Source organism: Pongo abelii, chromosome 9 (genome assembly GCF_028885655.2).
Source record: "Pongo abelii isolate AG06213 chromosome 9, NHGRI_mPonAbe1-v2.0_pri, whole genome shotgun sequence".
NCBI lineage: Eukaryota > Metazoa > Chordata > Mammalia > Primates > Hominidae > Pongo > Pongo abelii.
In genome coordinates, this window is record NC_071994.2 from 31,407,726 (window position 1) to 31,431,967 (window position 24,242).

A 24,242-nucleotide genomic window follows, 5' to 3' on the forward strand; every position below is an offset into this window, starting at 1 on the left:
TTATGTATGGTGCACAGGGTCATCATTTTAAATAGAATATTGTCCTATGATACAGTGAGGCTCTTAAAGATTGAGATGTGTATAGACTGTTTTTGACACTAAATAACCCATATATCAGGGCTTTTGGAGCTTTGCAGTCTACTCAAAATTTCCATTTTCTCTATTGCTGTCCTCCTTTTTCCTTCTTGTTTCCTCTAGAAGTCTGTTTCTCTCCTTTACATTTAGAAGTATGTGTGAAGGAAGAGCAAATAGGTTCTGAGGAGGTGCCTGATGGCTAGATGTATGGCCTTTGTCTTATGCGTTTGCTTCATGGTATTTATTTCAATTGGTTGGAAGCCTTGTTTGCTTACTTCTTAATTCTCAGTCACTTTTGATGGGTTCAGCAGAGGTTCTAGATTTTTCTAGTTCTGTCTCAGTTACTCATTGTCAAACCACTAGTTTAGATTTTGTGTTCAGGAAATAGGGATAGGTGAAGCCATCAGGTGGCTAAGCCCTAGGTAAATGAGTTGCCATGAATCCTAAAATATTGTGAAGGTTGTGGGCCATTTTTATAAGGCAAATGGTATGCCGTGGCCATGACAGCTGAACTCAGTAAGTGAACTTTAAAACAGATAAGCTCCTTTTGCTGTTGTCCCTTTCCAAGAATATGAAGCTGGCCTGATGTCAAGCTGTTGGAGAGCCTTCAACATGTTTAATTAAATCACAGACTCAGTGTCAGAGCTGGCTGACTTTCAGGATTCTAAGGCTATAGCAAAAGAAGACATGGTTTTGCCTCTCTTTATTTCCTTATTTATGGCCTTGGAATAAAGAAGATAAAGCAAGTCTAACAGTCCTCTCTTCCAAAAGCACAGTTTCAGGCCAGAAGAAGATTTGACTGCTACCCTTAGACTTTCTTTTTCTCACTGTACATTGCATTTTACAGGCTATACAAAGCAAGACCTTCTTTGCAAAAGGCAAACTCCTTTGCCCCAAGGCCATACTGTACATGTGTGGGGGTAGTTGTAGGGGGATCAGTGTTGTTATTCACCAATACAAGGTGGAATCAGTGCAGCTAGGAGAGAAGAGATTAAGGAAAGAGGCTGTGAAGTCTGCTAGACCTGGGTTTAAATTCTGGCTTCCCAGTTATTAGGGTGTAACCGTGGTCACAGTACTTAATTCTCTAAATTTGATTCCTGAGCAACAAAGTGGGGAATGATAGTATTGGTGCGGTTACTATTATGATAATGTGAAAAACAACAGGAGAGTGCCTGGCCCAGAGAAAGAGCTAAGTGACAGCTCTTATTATTAACAAAAATGAATGATTTAAACCTGGAGATTACAATAGTTAACAAGCACAGACACTTAGTGCAGCCTGTTACTGACTTCAAGCAGTCTTTTGCTTTTGTTTCTATTTCTGTGACATCTTCTCTTATTACGACTTTCTGTTGGGTGTCTCTAACTCTGGTGCCTTGTGAAGGCCAGGAGATATTCCAGACAAGCTGAAATTCTACCTTTTTATGAGTATAAAGGAAATGGGGCCATGTTGGACCAAACAAAGAGTAATAAAATAAAATATAGAGTTGTAGCTTTCAGAGGGAAAGATAAAACAAGAAAGGGCTGGGGCAATGGATGTGTTGTTGAGATACTGGCACCAGGAAGCAGGGAAGAAAACCTCCAAACACATTGTGGTTTGTTAAAACACTGAAGACTCCTAAGTGCTACAGTGGCAGGCAATGCCACCCCACCAGGCAGCAGTGTCCTCCACAACTGGGGAAGAGGAAGCAGGGGCCTAATGATTGCTCTCGGAGACAGAGAGTCTGCTGTCCTGGGCTTTACCAGCCTGGCTTGTTGGGTGACCTTGAGTGACTTATCTCCCTCTCTCGGACAATTTGCTCAAGGTTCTCACACAGTCCCTAGCTAACTAAAAGGGTCTGATGAAGATAAATGTGTTAAAAGAAAATTTAGAGGAGAGTCCACAAACTATCCCTCCAGATACACCGGCTGGTGGGTTTTAGGATTTTTAAACATTAAATTTTAATGCATTTAGGCAGGGCTTGGTATTTTCTAATTCACACAGTATCTACCATCTTGAGTCTTCACATTTGGCTCCTGAAGGCCTCTGAGTATATGACTTCTGATTTCAGTGCAACCTCTGGTCCTTCAAACCAGCTTGGAATTGCTTCATTTACAACTCATTCTATTTCTTCATCAATTACATGCAAATATGTATTTCTAAAGTTTCACAAAACAAAGATTTTGTTGGCCTAACTGTAATTTGCTCTAAAAGACATTTTTTTTCTAGAAAATATGGCAAAAATTACAATTTGACCTTCCTTCTAGTTCATCCAAATTCTAAAACTTTAATGTTATTTGAAAACATAATTTGGCACCAAGTATTCTTTAGGTTATAATCTAAGTTGCTCATAAAATTTAATCTAGGCCTGGATCATTTTACTTTGAGGAGAAAACTTATCACTAAATAATAATGATCTTAAGTCTCTTCTTTTGCCACTTCCCAGAGCTCTCTCCTAAGGCACTGTGGAAAAGTCAGGAGTAAATTATACTCCCACATCTAGTAACCAAAACACCATCATCTCCAGCATTACCACAGTGAAGTATGCAGATCGTCATAAATATTTACACCTTGCAGGGTCCTTTGTGCACAACTCTGAGAGACAAATGGCATTTCCAGTAATAGTTTATTGATTTCCAAATGCACAGGGGCACCAAGTCTGAACATCCTGGGATAGCAGTAAATCTCTCTTACAAAATAATTTACAGTATGAAAATGATATACTGAAACATTAACTCAAACGTAATTCCCTTGAAAGATTCAGTGTTCCCTTGTTTAATGTAAAGGGTGGAAGGGGAAGATTCCTAAGGAGGGAATGTGACTGTGCACAGGAAAATAGGCAGAGGACAATGGATTCATTGGTTCTCCCCATTCATGCAGTGTGGCCTGTCACTGTAGAAAGACTGGTCAGGTTTAACCCTCATTAAGTATTAATCTGCTGTCCCCTCAAAGTCATATCAAGCCCAGTATGGGCTCTGTGGCTTTTTTTGCACCAATGTATCCATAAGTGTCTCCACTTATTTTCATTTTTCTGCTCTGGCCCTTGTTCTGCTGTTTCTGGTATGTTCTCAGTCCAAATGATACTATCTTATCTTACCAGGCAGGCCTCCAGAAGCAAGAACTGCCTGAGTCTTATGGTTTCTGGAATGGGACAGGGTAGGGGGCTTCATAAGCACTGCTGGATAAAGGCAATAATAATGAGACTGAAGTCTCCCATATGGGCCTTCTTTTTCTCTTAGAGCTGGGCTGGACTCAATCCATAATGAGATTTTTTTAAACATAAAAATCTGATGTGATCAGTACACAGTAAACATGCAGTTAATTTTCTTATTGAGAAGCATGTATTGCACAGCCATTATATGAATGTGGAATTTCAGGAATGGCAAGAGAATATTTTCTACTTGGGGAGAGAGGACTTCCTAGACCCTGCCGCTACTACAAGGTCATGAATTCTGCATTTGTGCCCTCAGGTCTAACTGGAGTAGTTAAGACTCTCAGGTCACCAAAATGGCTGGGCATCCAAGTTTCCCATCTTATTAGACATCCTGGAGGAGGGCTGGAGTGCAATTTCCTTCAGGGCTGTCACTTTGACTCAGTGCCTTAGGAGCTAATGACCTTTGCTAGGGAATTGCTCTTCTTGTAAGCAAGTACCTAAGCCCCAACTATATGGCAACACTTGTAATTAGGGCTGACGGAAATCTTTGAAGTAGTATGCAAGATAATGAAGGGGCTGCTTTGAGTTTTCCTTAGTTCTCAAATATTGTGTGTGTGTGTGTGGACATGTATGTATGTATATACATATACACACATATCACACTTGTCATTTATATATAGGTACACACACACAAACCAAGAATCAGTAAGAGAGTCCAGATTCACTGGACTTTGAATTGCCACATCCTCACAGAGCACACTGGCGGCTAAGTTTACTAAAATATGAAGATTTCCTTTTCTACAGCAGTGAAGCTGCAGACATTTTCAAATAAAGTTGAGTAGAGAGCAGAACACCCTTCACTTTTACTACTGCTGCAAAGTTCTATACCTTTGAAGGCCAAGAAACACCTTATTTATGGAAGATGGCATGAAAAAGGCAATGTTCTCCCAACTCCTGGGGGTGGGCTCAAGTCAGCAATGTGTACTTAAAGCATCTGCTAAAGGGGAGAAATAAGGCTATCTCAATGCCATTTCTGAGCCCTAACTATAATTGTGAAATGTCATTTTGAAAAAGATTCATAAATTGGGATGGTCAGCACACAGTGGGAAAACCTGAAGTCTTTTTATCCTTCTGTTTTTAGGTGGACCATGGTGTGTGGTACAAAGTGCCTGTCCACAGAATTAGGGGGAGCCGGGTTCAAGATTTGGCTTGAGTATTTCCTAGCTGTATAACTTGAAGCAAATGACTCTTCCACTCCCCATCTGTTTTATTATCTAAGAGACACTTCAGGGCCTGGCTCATAGTTGTTCCTTAATACAAGTTATTTCCCTTCTTGGGCTGTCAGAGCCGAGACTCCAAGCACTTCTTGGGACTGTCCTGGATTTAATGATATCAAATCAAAGTCCCTCTCAGCATCCAGAAATTCAACATTTGAAACGTAGCCAGAAATTGCTATGAGTATCCAACTGATTCTGGAAACATTCATTACCTGTCTCCCTTGGTGACTTCTCTTTCAGCAAACCCTGCAACCTGCAGCCAGGCAAGACACAATTCTGAGCTCTCTAACTTTTACTGACCTGGCAGGAGGGAAGCCTCATCATGCTGGGGCTTAAGGCCAAGCAGCATGCTCCAGCTCTAGGGGAAGGTAGTGCCACTGCAGGAAGCATCCTAGTTCTTACATTGATAAATGCTGCTGGCAGGAACTTAGGAGCCTGGGCAAAAGCTACTGCACTGTGTTTAATGCTTCCCTGGTTAAAGTTTTATCAGGTGCTGAAGACAGCAGGAGTCTATAAAGCAAATCTGAAACCCTTTCTAAGTAAAAGCAAAAGTGCTTTCCTTGAGGATCACAGAGATATGGTAAGTTACTGAGACAGGTTGGCACATATTTTTATATTTCCATTTATATCCACTGCATAAATGCTTGAATTTCCCAAATACTGATTCAAAGTAGTAACATATGATCAGATATGGAGAACCAATGATCTGTCCATTGCTAATATAAGGCTACTATTTGGAAATCAAACAATGATTATTGGGGAAAGACAATACAAGCTTCCAAATCCTAAAATCTTTTTAATCTTCCGATACTTAAATTTTTTCGAGAGTGGCTACTGGTCCTTCTTTTAGGGTACTTTTGTTGGATATGATTGGAGGTTGTAATTAATGGTATGCCAAATTCTCCAGTTCTTTGCAGAGATAGGTAAAGCACCAAAATTGTCCTAGCCATTTCTTGGCCATCAGTTTGAGAGAAAAATGCTTTTTTTTTTTTTTAAACACCTCAAACTCCTCTCAGCCCCAATATCCTGGCATCTTTAGTGAGTTAGGACAATCCTAACCTAGAAGCATATATGCCTGGGAGCTTCCTGGCCTCAAAGGAATAAATCATTTCACAGCATTCACAGGACTGAAAAATAACATAAATAGGATTCCTACAGTAAACAAGTATTGTTTCTGTTTCAAAACCATCCTGCAAGCATAACAATCAGCTGACCCTAAAGCCTGTAATAGGTACACAGGTCACAGGCAGACAGGCAGGCAGGAAAAGGGATTTCCCCCAGTGCAGGCTCCTTTGGTTCTGCCTCAGAGGCACTAGAAGTCTAGGCCCTGGGTTAACAGCAACCCAGAGTCTGCTTGGATATGGTTCTAGTTGTATGCTTCATAAGTGAACACCAAAATACCATAAAGGTAGAGGAGAGTGAACACATAACCCACTTGCAAATAAGAATTACCTTGCAAGATTCCTATTTTTTTATCTTAACAGTCTATGTGTATGAACATTTTATTCTATAATATAACTTTTATATAAAAATAGGTCATCTCATGACTCTAAACCATTTGGTAAGGTAAGTAAAACTGATGCTTCAAGAAGACGCAGGTTTTTAAGTTTGCAGTTTTACATTCCCCTAGTACATCCCTGCTTACTCGGGAGCACAAAGCTTGGTTGTAAGAAATTGTGATTTGGGAGTAGAGAAAAGCAAGGAAGTCCAACCTCAGGTGTGTCTCTGTTACTAAAGGAAAGTGAGATCTAGGGTGTGGGAGATGATCTGAAGGTCTATGGGTGGGGAGTGCCGCAGGAAGAAGGGTTCTGGTCGGAGTTAAAGGAGGATATAGCTATATGCTGGGAGATGAGCTGAATTCAGAACACATGGAGTGGGAACAATTCTCCCCATACTGCATTTAAGCCAAATTAGACTAAAATGGGGGTGGGACTAGAAAAAACCTACAGTGGAAATTCCCATTTGGTAATATACATTCCAGCCCTTCACGTTGTGACAAGCCCATAAAACCTGCAGAATTCACCCAAATAATTCTGGTTCTATTAGATCCTTTACTGACTATTTTGGAAATTCAAGCAATTTGAATTCAGAAATACTGATTTCAACTTTTAATCAGACTTCTTTGGTCCTTTTCTTTCCCCCTAAGGTCATTTCCATTCCACCTCTTCAATCATGTTTTTCATTTCCACAGCACTGAATTATGAATCTCAAGTCCTGGATAACTTCATACACTAAAAATATCTCTTCCTAATCTTTAACTCTTTCTCCAACACCTTTTTCCAGTCATCCATCTTAATTCATGGCACCACAATTTTCACAAATGTAGAACTGGACTTTTAGGGACTGTCCACATGAGTCAATTTGGCCCTACCTTGCTCTCATTTATTTCATGCTTCAATATGAACAAAATTGGGTTTTTGTTAATAGGCAGGGAGAAAACTCTGATTTCCCTTCAAGATTATTCCAGATCCTTCCTAACAAAGCGATATTGTTTGGTAATACAATATTATCGGGGCTGGCTTTCCTGAGTAAGTTCAAAGCAGCCATTGAGAGATTACCTGAAGGACCCTTCTTAATTGCTTCTGGTGGATCAAAGGGCTCTTTTCCTTGACCTACCACAACCAGAGGATGAGAAGCACACAGTCAGTAAGCATAAAACTGGTCATCCCTTGGAGAGATATGTGCCTGCTGTGGATCTGGGGACACATCTGGTGGAAGTACGTTTGTTGCTGAGCAGCTTTCACAGAAATCAGAAGCCATTACATACACGCTGTCACATACACACAAGGGGAGGGGATGATTTTCCACTGGGGGTAGCAAGCCTTCATGTGTCCTCTTCTTCACTGGCACCACTACAAAGGAAAAGGAGAACCAGGTGAGTTAAGATATCACAAGAAGGGAGGCAGCCTAGTCTACTGGTTGATAGCACAGACTTTATGTCAGACATACCTGGAATTAAGTCTTAACTATCATGATTGAGCAATATGGCCAAAGGCAAGTTACTTCGTTTCTCTAAATTCTGATTTCTTTATCTGGCCATAGGGGGAATGATGATAAAACTTACTTTCTTGAGTTACTAGAGGATTAAATAAGAGAATACATATAAAATGCACAGTACCTGGTATACATTAAGTGAGCAGCTATTTAAAGGAGCAGGTGAGAGTCATAATTCTTTTAAACTTAACTGACAAAATAAATTGCTGGTAAAAATCAGGTGTATGATTTCCTCTAAGCCTTAAGCCATCTATTGTTAGCAGAGAAAAAACAAGGAGAAGCTACTATCATCTGCACTCTCAATGGCACTCTGCACTTGGAAAAAATCCAAGATTTCAACTCATGCCATAGGGACATATGCCACCTCGTCAGAGAAGGTACTCTACTAAGTAGGACTCCCTGGCGATTCTCTATCTTATGTCTGTCATAGGCCTTATCACATTACATAATTTATTTGTTTACGATTTACTCTTCTCTCTACCCATGACTACAGCATATAAGAATAGCAACAATATTTATTAACTATGTATATCTAGCACTAGCACTGGGCTGGGCACATAGAGGTGCTCAATAAATAATTGTTTTTAAAAAGGAAGTGAAATACAAACAACAGGAAGAAAGGGAGGCGAGGGATGGACACAGTTGAAGGGACTGGTCAGTCATTACTGCCCTGGCCAGGTTATTCCAGATGTTAGTGATGTTTCAGTGGTCAAATAGTTGTCAAGCCCCAATGGCATGGCTAGTACCTCAGCTGCTCAGAGTTACAGCCCCTCTGGCTTGGACCTGGGAGAGAACACTGTTGGTACAGGGACTGGGGCAAGGAGAAGGCAGAGCCTGAAAATGCAGGAATGAGCACACTCAGAAAGGCAAAAGTAGCAAACTTGCCTAGTTTCTCCCCATCCACTTCTATAAGTCACTGTCCTTAAAATAGTAACAAGAGCCAACTTGATCAAGTGCTTACTGTGGACCGGGGCACTGAATTACATGTTACTCACCCATTCTTCCTATTATGTAGGGGCTATTACTATCCCCCATTTTCCAGATGAAAAAAGTAAAGCTCTGAGAGATGTAAAATCCTAGGGTCGCATAGTAAGGTCTGTGTCCTTAAAACTCAAGGTTTAGTTTCAGTTGGATAAAGTCTGAAGTGGTCAAGCTGGTAGAGAAGGAAAAGGCCTGTAGAACATCAGCTCCCAGCTATTACTTAGAAATTTTTCATCTCACAAGGGATTATCTATGTCTATATAAAACCTGTGCTCCTTTGCATTCATTTGGGAAAGACTTTAAGGGAAAATATCCTAGGCAGCAAATTTCTAGAACTTCCACTAAGGGCAGAAACATTTCAAGAAACAGGTGCTGCAAGTTAAGTGTATGCTAGGAGCCAAAATAACCAACTCAATAATCTTCACCATTCCAAACTCTGCCCTGTTTCCACTCCCCCTTCCTGCTGGTTATACAATCATAGGATGAAGGATGCATGCTGGAAAAGCTGGACAGTGGGCTGTCATTAAGGAGCAGTATTTAATGGCATCTGTCCCAAAGGGAACAAAGGGTCTTTTATGAAAGCTTCTCACCAGAATCAAGGCAGAGCTGGAACTGGCACCATATTCTCCCCCCTGGCATTATATCCAAAGCACGCTCTCATCATTCTCTTGTCAGTTTTATTTCAAATATGAGGGCAGCATGGTGACTCTGCCCTAAGCTGCAGTTCACTTTTTAGCATTCTTAACATGAGACACATAGTTTAAACGTTCATGGACCTAATGAAATTGTATACAGAATTTTATCTGTGTGTTCCTCTGTCTGAGAGAAGACATACTTTTCATCATATTTTCAAAGAAGTCAACAACTCTTGCCAAACTGGGAATAACCAAATTATAAATAAACTCTTTTCGGTTGCCAGGTTCTTTACTGTAATACTTGGACAGTGGCTTGGGGAAAAGGTCTGAAGTCTGAACTAATAAAATCTTTTCTCGTTAACCTAAAAGAGACCTGTTCTTGGGCCTGAAATTTATCTCACAGTTTAAAACATGAGATCTTAGGATACTGGCATATCATTTATTGATTACTTCATTTGCTAAATATTTGTTGACTGTCAATGTGTAAGTCATGATGCTAGGAACAAAAATGAATAAGATGAACACAGGAGTTGCCCTCTAGGACTTTAAAGCCTAGTAGGTGAGATACAGGCTCAGGGGAGGGAGGGAGAACTTTTTTTTTTTTTTTTTCTTCCCAGAACAGCATCTTCAAAGAAAGCATCTTATTTTTATAATAACCCACTTCTCACAATAATGAAAAAGAAAAGGGATCATAACTGAATCTATAACACAGAGCTTTGCTCAGCTTGTATGTCGTCTCTCCTGGAGAGTTCAACAATATAATTAGTGTGAGGCATCATCTCCTCTCCTGAATGTTCTTGCTTCACTTTGTATATAAGCTCATCTATGTTCATGAGATTATCTCATTTTATTTATTTATATTTGAGATGGAGTCTTGCTCTATCACCCAGGCTGGAGTGCATCAGTGTGATGCACTTCGCTCGCTGTAATCTCCGCCTCCCGGGTTCAAGCGATTCTGCCTCAGCCTCCTGAGTAGCTGGAATTACAGGCGCATGCCACCATGCCCAGCTAATTTTTGTATTTTTAGTAGAGATGGAGTTTCACCACGTTGGCCTTGAACTCCTGACCTTGTGATTCCGCCTGCCCCAGTCTCCCAAAGTGCTGGGATTACAGGCATGAGCCACCATGCCTGACTGTTCATGAGATTTTTATCTTAAATAGTCTATAAAAGTCTTCACTTTCTGCAAGGGAAGTAATACAGCCTTCTACCTCAGCCACTTATCAACGCTCCTCTGAAACACCTGCCAGTCACACTTAGACTTACAACTGGAGTGGGACTCTGAGGTTAATGGCTGTTTCATTTTTTTTTTTTTTTTTTAAATAAACTAAGGGTGTTAGGCAGACAGCACATTCTATAGCAGGTACTTACCAATGAGAGAGGCAGCATTACATAATTTTGTGTCACCAGATTGAACTAGGTTCAAATCCCTGTTATGAACTAATAAACTGTGGGATCTTAAGTAAGTCACTAACATCTCTGAATCTCAGTTTCCTCATCGAAATGCTATCTTCCAGGGTTACTGTGAAAGCTTTATGTATTTTATGCAATACAAATGATAAAAAATGTTACCCTTCTTCCTCAACCCACCTTCCTTCTTATCCTGAATAAAAACCTGCCTCCTCCTGCCTTTCCCTCAAATGTTCCTAGTTCTGGCAGCTGAAACATTACATTCCAGAACAAGTGTGTTCCTATCCCCAAATACCCTTCAAATATCTGGAGAGCAACAGTATCCTGCTTTGCTCACTTGGAGAGTTTTTTAAATGACACCCAGACCTAATGAAATACAGGTACTAACTAGAAAGGCTGAGTATCACTCTGACCCTTCTAGGTGGCAGGCCTCAAGAAAAGTCATGCCTGCCAAACACTGGGGAGAACAAATACGGAGTGAAGTTTAGTTAACCGGCCTTAGCTCAGTCACTGATCTAGTTTGAGGGTACTGCTGTATCTAAAAGTGGTGGCCTTAAAACTGGGGTATGGATACCCTTGTGGTATGTAATTACTTTCCAGGAAGTATTTGGGCCTGGGTAGTTTTAAGAAAATTAATGTCCAAATCCTTAACTTCCATATATACTGCTTCCTAAAACTTACCTTCTCAGAAACATGCCTGTGCTCTGTAAGGTTCTTGTTTCAGCCACTCCCACTTTACAGATCACCATACTCCCACACTTCTGCAGAAATGCTACTCTCACTCACCCTTCTGAATCTTAGCATGTAACAATTTTAGAATGTCTCCCTTAGAGGAGCCCTATGAGAGAACCGCAAGCAATAGTAAAGGAGACAATCTCTTTTTTCATTCAGGCAGGAAACTCTTGGCAAGGCTATGTGTTTTATCTATCTATCCATCGATCTAACACTTCAAATTCAAAAGTGAGATGGTTATCATGAGGTGTGTGCTAATGTTTATTTGTATTGAAAAAAATGAAATCAGACTTAATCTGACAGAAAGCAAGTCTGATTTGGCTGGATGGTTTGACCACCAGAATTGGCTTTGCCAATTGGATTATATAGTGCACCTTGCTTGTAAATTTAATAAGCTAAATTCACAGTGCCAAAGTTTTGACAAAAATATATATAAAAACTCATATAAACTACACAACATGTCAGCGATCACACCCTTAGCAACGATTTACACTTGATACTATGATTTCAGGAATTAATTTAAAAACGGGCAAAAAGGCACATACTTTTAAAATTTCTTTTAGGGGATGTAAAACAAAAAAGTTTAGCTAAAGGAACTGGGAGCTCCTAAATTCTGACCAGGAGGATGGTGTGAAATTTAACACTTTCTTGGTTGTGGGTAGGGGATGGGGTGACAGAATGAGACTAAGGCATTCCAGTAAGCAGAATTCTGTATCCCTTCTCTGAGTTGGGCTTACTGTCTGATGTGGTGCCTGTGAAACTGAAATGTCAGAGGCATGCCATAAGCTCCACATTCAGACCCTAAACACCTGCTGATAAAATGATTGTATTTTATCATAATCATTTTACAGTGTTTCACTGTCTGACAATTTTTTAGTTAGGCTGTATACATAGGCAGCTCAGCTTTTTGGCTTCTGTCCCCAGAGCTTTAGGGGCATAAAGGGGAAGTTAATAAATCAGGTAGCAGGCATTCTGACTTTGCAAGTTTAATAGTTTCTTTTCCTAAGCATATAGTACAACTTAATGTGACTTGGCATCACTCATGTCTTCTGAGTTCTTGGTTATTTATTAATTGATTATTGCTGTAAAAGGATTATTTAACTCAGGAGGATGGATAAATTAAGAGGTATTGACAAGGAACGAAGGCTAGAGTCGGCTGAAATTCAAAAAGATAGATTTAATATTCTCCAAAAATTACACTGCCTGGGCATTGTACAAGGAGCCAATTGGGAAGTCTCACACTTCCAGTATCTGAGAAAGTGGTTGCCTAGTTGCAGTAAATATGCGATCAGCACCGCTGGGGAGATGGACTAAACACTCGGATCCAGGGACCTTTCTTTACTAGACAGAGCAGAGTTGCCTTCTTTGTCCCCTCTGTCCCACACTCACCTGCCCCAACAGCCTGAGCTGAAAATAAGGAGGTTACTGTGCTTTAAGGGATCTGAACTTTACAAAATAAAGTAAAATGTCCTTGGTCTATTTTGGGCTAACCGAGAAAAACATGATGAAAATACCAGAGTTCTAGTCCTGGTTCTGCTGTGTGACTCTAGGACCCAGTATCCTTATCTGGGAAATTAGGATGCCTTGCATTTTAAGCAAAATTTAGGAAAACTCCAAACCAGACAAAAACTAAGAAAGTTTCCCTCCAACATATAGACTTGCTGAGCTAATTAGTTTGCTCTCATTCATACAGCTGTCTCTCTTTGGTTCCTGTGCCCCTTTCTATCTCGTCACCACAATCTGAAGGATGGCCTAAATGTTTCAAGTCCTTTCACCTCTTTTTCTGGCTGGGCCCAAATACTGGGTTGATGCCTGGTACTGAGAGGTGAAGCCAGCTGGACCTCCTGGGTCGAGTGGGAAGTTGGAGAACTTTTCTGTGTCTAGCTAAAGGATTGTAAATGCACCAATCAGCGCTCTGTGTCTAGCTAAAGGACTGTAAGCACACCAATCAGCAGGATGTGGGTGGGGCCAAATAAGGGAATAAAAGCTGGCCACCTGAGCCAGCAGCAGCAACCCACTCGGGTCCCCTTCCGCAGCATGGAAGCTTTGTTCTTTCGCTCTTCATAATAAATCTTGCTGCTTGCTCACTCTTTGGGTCCATACCACCTTTAAGAGCCGCTGTGAAGGTCCGTGGCTTCATTCTTGAAGTCAGCGAGACCACAAACCCACTGGAAGGAAGAAACTCCGGACACATCTGAACATCTGAAGGAACAAACTCTGGACACGCCAACTTTAAGAGCTGTAACACTCACCGCGAAGGTTCGCGGCTTCATTCTTGAAGTCAGCGAGATCAAGAACCCACTGGAAGGAATAAATTCCAGACACAGTACTGCCTGATCATTACCTAGTGCAGACCCAAGAGTAAGCTCTGCCATGAGCAAAAGTCCCATGATTCTTTATTTCATCATGGGTCTTAAAAAAAGTTTGACTTGGTTCTAGCCTCACTGCAATTCCTTCTTAAACCACAAGGAGAAGGGCTCTTCTCTCTCTAGTTCGCGTTCTATTTTATCCTATGAGCCTTTTCTCTTTCAGTAATGGCCACTATTCACAGAGGGCTTACTTAATGTTCCACAAACTGTGCTAAGAAATCTATATACATAAACTCACCGATAGCTTCTGGTATTATCTCCATTCTACAGATGAGAAAAATGAGGCCCAGAGAGGCTGCAAGACCTGCTTAAGGTGCATGACTTGTAAATAATAGAACTAGGTTAAGCAATCAGACTCTAGAACCCCCAGAAATGAACTGAACTTGGGTAAGAGATGAGCCTGTCTTTTCTGAAGTTTTCTGAGGCAAAATGTTTTCACCTGAAAAAATGGGCTATTAACACCTACCATGAAGAGACGGAAGATACAGGCATGTGCTTTTCTAAGATGAAAAAGTGCCAGAGATGAGTAGGATTACTATAGAAGAAGAAGAAATACAGACCTGAGTTTGTCTCAGCCCTCACAGCTGACTGTCTCTCCAGACCTATTTAAGGACCTCTGAGAGAGCCTTGGGTCTCCAGCATGACCTCAGGCCCACACTCTGACCACAGGGCCCAGTTTGAATTGATCTCCATGTACCTTGCAGCCTATTTACTGTTTTTATAGGTAGCTACCTTTCTTGCACTTGGCAGAACCTGTGTGGGGATGGCCTACTTCTATGGAAGATTAAAAGGAGCCAGCAGGCCTGCCCAGGCAGTGCCCTGCAATAGGGAGGTGATCAAACGGAAGTAACAGGCAGGCTTGTAGCTTGCCAGTGTCCCATCTGCTCTCAGAATTCCCTTCTTTAGGACTGAGCCCTTTACTGCTGCTGGATTTAGAATAGAATCATTTACAGCCTTATTTTTTTAATTCAAAGAGTAACTTTTTCTTTTTTGTTGCTTTTTACTTTCTGTAACAAACAAGTATTGGTTCCATAAAAAAGAAAAAAAATTCCATTATGTTACCACCACAGATAATCACCATTATCACAGTGAAATATATTTCCCCATACATCTTCTATACATATATAAAAATAAGTAACTTTTATAAAATCAGCTCATACTGGACAGTCTCCTTCACAGTCTGCTTTTTCCACTCAGCTATCAATCATGAATGTCATATCAAGAAATATATTTCTATAAGATTATGATCATGATTGATTTGTATGGATTTATCATACCTAATATTGGGCATTTAAATTATTTCCACTTTTTCACTATTACCCACATCTCTGTGACACACATCATTGTGGATGAATCATCCTTAGTTATTTCCAAAGAAAAATTCCCAGGAGTTTCCTCCTGGGTCCAAAGGCATGTTTGCATTTGTTTTATAAGCTTTAATTTTACCAAAAATTGCAAAGATAGTACAGAGGATTCCCATACTTAGTCTCCCCTACTATGAACATCTTACATTAGCATGGTATATTCGTTGCCAATGAACTATGAAAAGAAAATAAATCTCGGGACCCCAAAATCACTAAGCCAAAGGGAAAAGTCAAGCTGGGAACTGCGATCGGCAAACTTGTCCCCGTTCTGTTCTAAATAAGATGGCTACAAAGATAAAAAAGCTACATACCTCCCTCACAAAGGACAGACAACAAAGTCATCCCTCTGCTCACATGAGACAAATGTATATCCTATTGCTTCCTTTGATTCAGTGGAAAGCTAATCAGAAACTCAAAAGAATGCAACCATTTGTCCTTTATCTACTTATGACCTGGAAGCCCCCCTCCCCACTTCAAGTTGTCCTGCCTTTCTGGACCGAACCAATGTATATCTTACATATATTGATTGATGTCTCATGTCTCCCTAAAATGTATGAAACCAAGCTGTGCCCCGACCACCTTGGGGACATGTCATCAGGACCTTCTGAGGCTGTGTCATGGATGTGTCCTTAAACTTGGCAAAATAAACTTTTTAAATTGACTGAGACCTGTCTCAGATATTTGAGGTTCACAGAACCAATACCTTCATACTAAAGTTCATATTTTGAGATTTCCCCAGTTTTCCCTAAAGTCCCTTTCCTGCTCCAGATTTCACTCAGAATACCACATTTCATCATTAAGTTTCCATAGGCTCCTCTTGGCTCTGACGGTTTCTCAGACTTTTCTTGTTTGTGATGGTGAGGATGGTTTTGAGGGGTGCTGATCAGGTATTTTGCAGAATGTCCCTCAATCGGAAGCTGTCTGATGTTTTTCTCACAATTAGCCCATGGTTATGGGCTTTTGGAAGGAAAATTACAGAGGTAAAGTGCCATTATCATTACATCATATCAAGGGTTGATACTATCAATATGACAGCACTGTTGAAGGTGGCCTTGACCACCTGGCTGAGGTAGTGCTTGTCATATTTTTCTGTGGTATGGCTACTCTTTTTTCCCATTCCCACAGTGTATTCTCCGGAAGGAAGTCACTACGAGCCACCTATACTTAAAGAGTGAAGAGTTACGTTCCCTCTCCTTGAGGGTGAAATATCTACATACATTATGTGAAATACTTCCAAACATGAGCTTTGTCTCTTCTCCTTCATTTATTTATTTGATCATTTGTATCAGAATGGACTCATGGATGTTTATTTTATTCTTTGGGTTATAATCCAATATTACTATTTTGTTGCTCAAACTGCTCAGCTTTGGCCTTTGAGAGCTCTGTTAGTTGGGTCCTATGTTCCATTGACATATCCCCATCAATAAGGGTTTTCTGTTTTTTTGTTTTTGTTTTTGAGCACTTCCCTACTTTCTAGCACTACACAGCCTTCAGGATTAGCTATTTCCTCCCTAGATCTAAAATCAGATATTCTGCAAAGAACACAAGAGATATGGTTTTAGAGGCATTTGATACTACCCTCCAGAAATCTTATATTGATTTACAATCATTACTCACATCGGTACAGGAATGCCCATTTTCCCCACACCCTTGCCAATAACGGGGCAATTTCAAAGTGTCTGCAGGGAGATGACCTGGCATGGGATACAGTATGTGCATATATATGCATGTATGGGTCTATCTGTTCCATCTCTTTAAAATAACTTCTACGTTACTCAGTTTCCTGTTGAACTTCAAGAGAAAAATGCCCTGGGGCCAGTTAAGTTTTTCCTTTTCTTTGCCTTTACATTGGCCTTCCCCAACTTCTCTTTCCTCCCCGCAGTGCTGCTGGATTTTCTATCACTGGCGATCTCCCGTGATGAGGTCTGAAAGGAACCTTTCTCATACCCTCTACTAGGGCCCAGGCAATTTCAGGGGGTGGAGAGTTAGAAGCAGAAATTAGCCCAAGGATTTGCCTTCCCTGCTTCCTGTACCTTCAGGAAATCCACCTGACCCAGTTTCCTCATCTTCTTTTGGCATGTGTATAATGGAAACCAAATCTCTCTCAAGCAGTTTCCTTCCACAGAAATCTTAAACATAAGATTTAATAAAATGCTGGACTTCAAATTTCCTGTTGCCTCAGCTGCTGTATCTCACAAGTTACCAAAGAGAAAAAGAAAGGATCAATAAATAAATATACTTGACACTTATCTCTAATCTCTGTCTGAATAGAGATTCACGCTGTTATGTGTGTGTGTGCACGAGTGTGTGTGTGACAGCGAGCGAGCGAGGCAGATACACACACATGCACACACACACACACACACACACAGAGAAAACAGTTCTCAGTAGCTTTGGGAGTCCCATGATGATGACCTTCAATTGAAGTTGTAGGAAGTTGGAAGTATACCAACCCATAATGACCTAGTGCTACTTTTCATATGGCAGCGGGTTATGAATATGGACCTAGGAGTCACAAACACCTGGGTTTGAATCACAGCTCTGCCACTTACTAGCTGTGTGATTTTAAGGTCGGTGTTCGTACTTGGAAATAGTGGACAATGTAGTACCTACCAGGAAGAGCTGCTGGAAGGATTAAATTAGATTAACGTATATGAAGTGGCTGGCAGATACATAAAGAGCTTGACATAGTACCTATCACACAGTAAGTGCTCAAAACATTTTATAGTTATTTAATAACATCATATGAAGAAACCAAGACTAAGAGAGACTAAAAGTCATACAGTGAGTTGATGGTAGAGTGAGATCGACTGGAAGTCAGTTTCTGGCTCCTGAATACATCACCATACCTGCAACACCCATTTCCTCTAAAACTGCTATCTATTAACAGAAAACGAGAAGAGTTAACACTGTTGTCACCTGTACACTCTAGGCACCATGCTGTCATTCCAATGGGCTAAAGATTCCTTCTCAAGTTTGTTCTTTTAGTGTACAGGCCATTTAAAAAATAAAGACAGTGACAGCTATCATGAATAAGAACACATTCTATGTGGCAAGCATGGTGCTCAAAATCTTAGCAGCACCATCTCCCTATCCCACTGAGTCCAACAGCATGTCCTATTGACTCACCCTGCACAACCTCTCCCATGTGTGTCCATTCATCTTCTCCACTGCTGCCACCATCTCCTGCTTGAACTACTGGAGCTGCTTCTTGACTAGTCTTCCTACTTCTAATCTTAATGCACTATTGCCTATTATCCAAACTGTATTCAGAGTAATATTTCAAAAATGTGCAATAGATTATATCAGTACCCCATTTAAAAATCCTTCAATGGCTTCCTATAACCCCTAGAATAAAGTCCAGAGCCCACAAATTCCTACATGCTTTGGCCCCTCTCTCCCTTTCCAGCCTGATTCATGCCACCTTCCAGCCATGCTAGCTTTCTTTCTGTTCCCCAAGTAAGCTGATCTTGTTTGTGCCTTAAGGCTTGTGCTTTGCTGGTCTGCCTCAAAGCTCTTACCCTCACATCTTGGAATGAAGGACTCATTAACATTCAGGTCTCAGCTCCAATATCACCTTTTCAGATGCTGTCCTGGACCAGGAAATCTAGAGTAGCCACCCCATCCCTGTACTATTACACTAAATTGCTGTATTGTCTTCATAGCACTGATCACTATCTAAAATTATTTTGTGGTGGCAAACGGCTTTAACTATTTTGTTCCCTGCCGTATCACCAGTACCTGGTAATGTGCTTGGCACTGGTGAAACTACAACAAATGTTTTTGAGTGAATGAATAAATGATCAAAACAATCGTATAAAGCGTGACTGTTCAAGAAACCTTCCCAGGCAAACTATGGGCCACTTGCTGGTCATGGAGACATTGCCTAGGAATCTCATGAACAGCTTACTTTGACAGGTAAATCCAACCTCCATTTCTTTTCTAATTGTCTCTGCAATGACCAGGCACACAGAACCACTGGAGCTCTAGACTGAATTAAAATGCTGTATCATAAACTGATTATTCTTACAAACAAGTAAGCCTTACTGGAAGCCGTATGAGTAAAGGATGGTGTGGCCCATGGACAGGGAATGCTGTTACAGTGACAAAGCAGAAGTAAGCTCATATCCAGCCTTCCCTAAACAAAGAAACCTGAAGAACAAATTCACCTCCATGAGGAAATGTTCTCATCTGGCTTCTCTATAAAACAGCTGTGCGTTGGCCAACTTCTAACTCTCCACAACCCAGCTGTGAGCTGTTCTCAAGGCAGGCTTGGATTCCAATACTTTATCCACCTCTTACCCTAACAGTCTATGCAGGGAGAGAGATGAGGACGATATCAAGTCAGCAAGGCGAAGAGAGAGGTGAGGGGATACTTAATTCATGGCTCCCCTCTTTCCCTCAGATGAAATGTCAGCTGAGGCATGGATCCAGAAGTGGGAGAGCTGGGTTAGTTATTGTGGTGGTTGAGACTGATCATGGAAAAAGCACACAACTAAGTTTTGAGACTCCATTCCAGCATGCATTAGCAGTACAACCTTGGGTGAGATGCCTCTTTAAAGTTTCCATATTTGTAAAAAGAGGATAATTATACATTATAAGCACTTACAATTAATGAATGGAAGTTATTACTTGCTAGACACTGAACTAATCACTTCACCCAAATCTTTACAATCAGTTTTCATAACAACCCTGTGTAACAGCATTAACACTCCATTATGCAGAGTAGACAAAGGAAGTAACATCCCAAAGTCCCACAATCCTAGGCAGCGCTGAAACTACCACGGCCTGGCTCTTGTTTTTGGCCCTGGGCAATGATGTTTTTGGCCCTGGGCAATGATGAATGAAGGGAGCACATGAGGGGGCTTGTGACATCAGCTGGCTGCATTTATTCAGCTGGGTTATTGGTAATGCCTCATTACTAGTAGCAGAGGAGGTAACTGATATCTTGTTGCTAAAGATGTTCCAAGGCCTTGGCAGACTCAAACTCCAGTCTGGGCACCAATTACTCGAAAACTTTCTCCTTGTTACAGGGGATCCCAATAGTCTCTTAGTTTATTTATTTATTTTTGAGACAGAGTCTCACTCTGTCGCGCAGGCTGGAGTGCAGTGGCGTAATCTTCGCTCACTGCAACCTCCACCTCTTGGGTTCAAGCGACTCTCCTGCCTCAGCCTCCTGAGTAGCTGGGATTACAGGCACACACCACGATGCCAGGCTAATTTTTGTATTTTTAGTAGCAACGGGGTTTCACCATGTTGGCCAGGCTGGTCTCAAACTCCTGACCTCAGGTGATCCGCCTGCCCCGGCCTCCCAAAGTGCTGGGATTACACGTGTGAGCCATTGTGCCTGGCCCCAATAGTGTCTTTTTATTTGTTTGTTTTTTAAAAAAGAAGCCGCACAGCTAGATTTTTTTTTTTCTTTTCAGTTTTTATAACTGCAGCTGGTCATGACTCTCCTGTTGTAACCTGGCTGCAAAGTGGCCATTTCCCTCAGATTCTCATCTTGGCTCTTGTGGGCTCCAGCAAACAGTCATGTAAAAGGGCCTGCCACCAAAACCTGTTCCCCTGAACTTAGGACAGAATCTCATTGGGTCAGATATTGGTTTCATTTTCAATCCTGCCTGTCCTGCAGTGAGAGGCACCAAGGTCTCACTCATTTAGTTAGGTTACATAGAAATATCTTTCAAGGTTTGAGCTGATTTTCACTAGACCCTACTAAAGGATGAAATTTGAATTAAGTGCCATCAGGGAACCAGTGATGCAGGTGGTCTGACACATCACTGCTCCACCCTTGCAGCCTCCAGAGGTTCAGGGCTTCAGTGCACTTCAGCACCGTTATGTTGTAAAAGTCAGTCTTTGTCACTTGAGCTCTCTGGAGTCTGCATTTGTTTCTCATTCACTATTTTACCCCTAGTTTAGCAACATATCTGGCACTGAAGACATTTGGCAGCTGGCATATGGCAGCTCTCATAACTTGCTTTGGCCCAGAAGGAGGGATTTCACTGGTGAGATAAGAGGTGGGGAAGGTAAACCTTCAAGGTAAAAACTACATCCAGCAGGAAAGCATACCTTTCTCTACGAGCACTAAGATCTGTCTACTTGAAGAACTCCTACAGAAGGTAGTATAATATGTTAGGATCATCCACTTTGGAATGAGACCAGGATTACTTACCATCCAAGCCCTTCAGCTCTGAGCTGTGTAACTTTGGCAAAGCTATTTAACATCTTCTAGGCCTCAGTTTCCTCATCTGTGAAATGGGGAGTCATTCCTTCATTTGTGCTTTCAATGAACAAGTATTTATGGAGTACCCATAGTATATAAGGCACTCAAATAGGTAAAATAGCAGTGAAAAAGACTGACAAAGTCCTTGTTTTCATGGAGCTTAATTTCCAGTAAGTTGACAACAAACATGTAAATAATTTCAGATAGTGGATATGAAGAAAATAAACCAGGATGCTGGAATAGAGAATGATGAGTGTGTGTGTGTGTGTGTGTGTGTGTGTGTGTGTGTGTGTAGGGGCAACTCAGGAAGGGATGGTATTAAGATGTACCTCTTAAGAGTTGATATAAATATTAAATGAGATAATGGATATAATGTGTTCAGCCTACTGCCTAATGAGTACTCAACTAAATTCAACTGTTTTTGTATCACTCCCCTCCTGAAGTCAGTGGCTATTCTTTCACCTTGCAGTGACTGAGCCCCAAATACATGCCAGTGATGGAACACAGTGGTGTATCAGATATCTCTACCATTCAGGAGCTCACAGTATAGCAAAGAATGTAGCTATGAGCCATAAGAGAAGAAGTGCTAAATTCCACCTACAGAGTCAGAGAAGACTTTATCACTGAGTGTTGACAGATGGATTGGTATTTTCTAGGAAGACAACGGGGCAAGGAGCGGGGGGGTATGCCAGGTGGAGGGAACAGCTTGAACAAACTCTTGAAGATGTGAAACAGCTCGGCATGTTCAAGGAGCTGTGAAAAGTTCAGAATGGCTAGAGATAAAATGTGCGAGGGTCCAGTGAGAGAACGTGTCTCATCAGCGGCTCCTAATGCTTATCTTTATGGGTCATGCTTGAAGTGTCTCCTAAGAAAATGAGGGGGGGGGGTGTAGATGGGAAAGAACAGGAGGTGAGAAGGGTGTCAGGGCTCCATATGGCGTCTACCACATTGCCAGCACTTCAAAATGTGAACAAGGGCTATGCTTAAAATATACAGGCTGTGTTCTGTGTGACACTCCCTGAGGCAGCACAAGCAGATGTTTCAGGAAAAAAAGAAAAACAAACACCCAGTGGTAACTCAATACAAAGCCTACATGGGGGCCAGCAGGCATTAGGCTGCTCAAATGTGATTACATCATCAGCACAGATCTACGACTCAGCTTGGAAGAGTATTACAGGTGCCAATGTCATGATGCTGGGGGTCTGGAGCAAATGGACACTTGCTCCCAAGCAGAGGCTAGGGCTCCCTCTTTGCCAAAGCCAGACTCACTTGTCCAGGAGTCTAAAGTCTGGGCCAGGGACAGTGAGAGGGCTCTGAAATGGAAAAACAAGAAACTATGAGGAGGTGTCTCATGCCTAGTTAATAACTCAAGCATCTCTACCAGCATGTCTTCTCAGATGAGTATAACTGAGAAGTGGACGTTTATGAAAGGGAACAGAGGGTCCCTGTTCTCCCACTGCCTGGTTCCTTCCCTGTTTACTACCCAGTTCTACCCCTGCCCTTTTAGTAAGTGTTCTTGTTATGAGTTTCCCTAGGAAATGGAAAAGAAGGTAAGAAAGCTATCCCCACCTGCATTCCAACCTCAATATTCCAAAAGCTCATGATACAGTCAACAGGTCTGGACTATATGAAATCTGCCCCTCCTGGAAGGAGGGTTGCTTGATGTAGACCGCAAAGAGATGAACACCACATCAATTTACTTTCAGCCAATCTTACCAGAGGCTCTCCTTGTACTGCAGTTCAGTGCTGTCAGATGAGAGACAGCACTAGTCTGGTCACCATTAGATGACCCAAAACACATAAAAACATCAAATAGAGCTGAAGCAGAGAGAAGAGAGGAATTGAAGACTGCAACTTTCCATCCTTTATATGTCACTGCCCAATCTCAAGACTGAACAAAGCCCAGTGCTTTGAACTCAAAGGACTGCTCTATGTACTGGAGAAGGTAACAGATGCCAAAGATGAGAGCATGTGAAAAACAGCAAGGCCTTTGCCACTTTCAAAAGATCTCCCATAAGCCATTAAGCCTAAAGTCCCTATTAAAATTGTTCCTGTAGTCTAAGGTGTTGCACTTAGAAGGTTCCTCATAGTTCAGCCCCTAGTTAAAAATCAGTATGTATTACAAGACAAGAGTATGCCATGGGACCACACCATAAACCACTTGAGTGCAGAAGAGTTTCTGGATGAGCCAGCTGTCATCTTAGGTGATACGATGAGGTTAAGTTTTGCTGGGGGAAAGAGAAATGATAATCTTTAAAGGGTCAGGACTAGGGCATAAGTACCAGGTGCTGAAAGAAGCAGATAAGGATTATTAAAGACACATTTTGCCCTCCTCCCAGTTTTTCCAGAAGCCGGCTCTTCTGTGACACCCGAATGACATAATTCTACAACTTCAAACCTGTTTCATCTATATGAAGAAGAACTGTTTATGGCTTAGTGTCAATAGAAATCAAGTGTCATAAGATGTATTTACGATACCTGGAAAGCACTTGCTCACCACTGGCCCAATTGCAGGGCCCAGGCAGAACGAACAGTGTAAATACCCTAAGGAGCACCAGGGGAATATGCCTCTTAGAACTGAGTAAGGCCCAGTCACCCTCTAAGACTGCTTAATTGAGGGGCATCTGTCAGTAATTTGGATGACAAGGTTCCCTGCTGTCAGAACTCTCAACCTTGCCTTTTAGGCTAAGAGGAGCAGGAGTGCACAGTCAGAGAAACCAAGGCTGAATCCAGCCCTTCTACTTATTAACTGAGTACCCTCTGGGCAAAACTTATTCCACTGGGTCCCAGTTTCCTCACTTTTGAAAGAGGATCAATGATTCCCAGGTTCTTAATGAATGTAAAAACATATAGCACATGGTAAACTATTAAGTGATCACTTTTCTCATTAAACGCTCTATGAAGCAGTACCCTACACATACTAAACTTTCATGACATATTGCCGTGTCCCCTTCTTCCTCCTTGGATTAGATGATTTTTAAGGTTCTCACATTCTCAGTCCCAATCAGACTCAAGTTTAATACAGAACAATAAATATATCAGATGGCTCTTCT

At 41.4% G+C, this 24,242-nt stretch overlaps 1 protein-coding gene across 2 annotated transcripts in view; it reads right to left on the reverse strand.

Moving 5' to 3' along the window:
* The window catches only part of TRIM44 (tripartite motif containing 44), a 162,898-nt gene that overhangs the window by 12,926 nt on the left and 125,730 nt on the right, over positions 1 to 24,242 (reverse strand). The window contains 1 exon segment of one of the 2 annotated variants that reach the window (NM_001132729.2): positions 5,464 to 7,335. The exons of the other annotated variant lie outside the window; for it this stretch is intronic. Coding sequence (NP_001126201.1) covers positions 7,308 to 7,335 — 28 coding nt within the window. The 3' untranslated portion in view covers positions 5,464 to 7,307. 2 annotated transcript variants of the gene reach the window in all.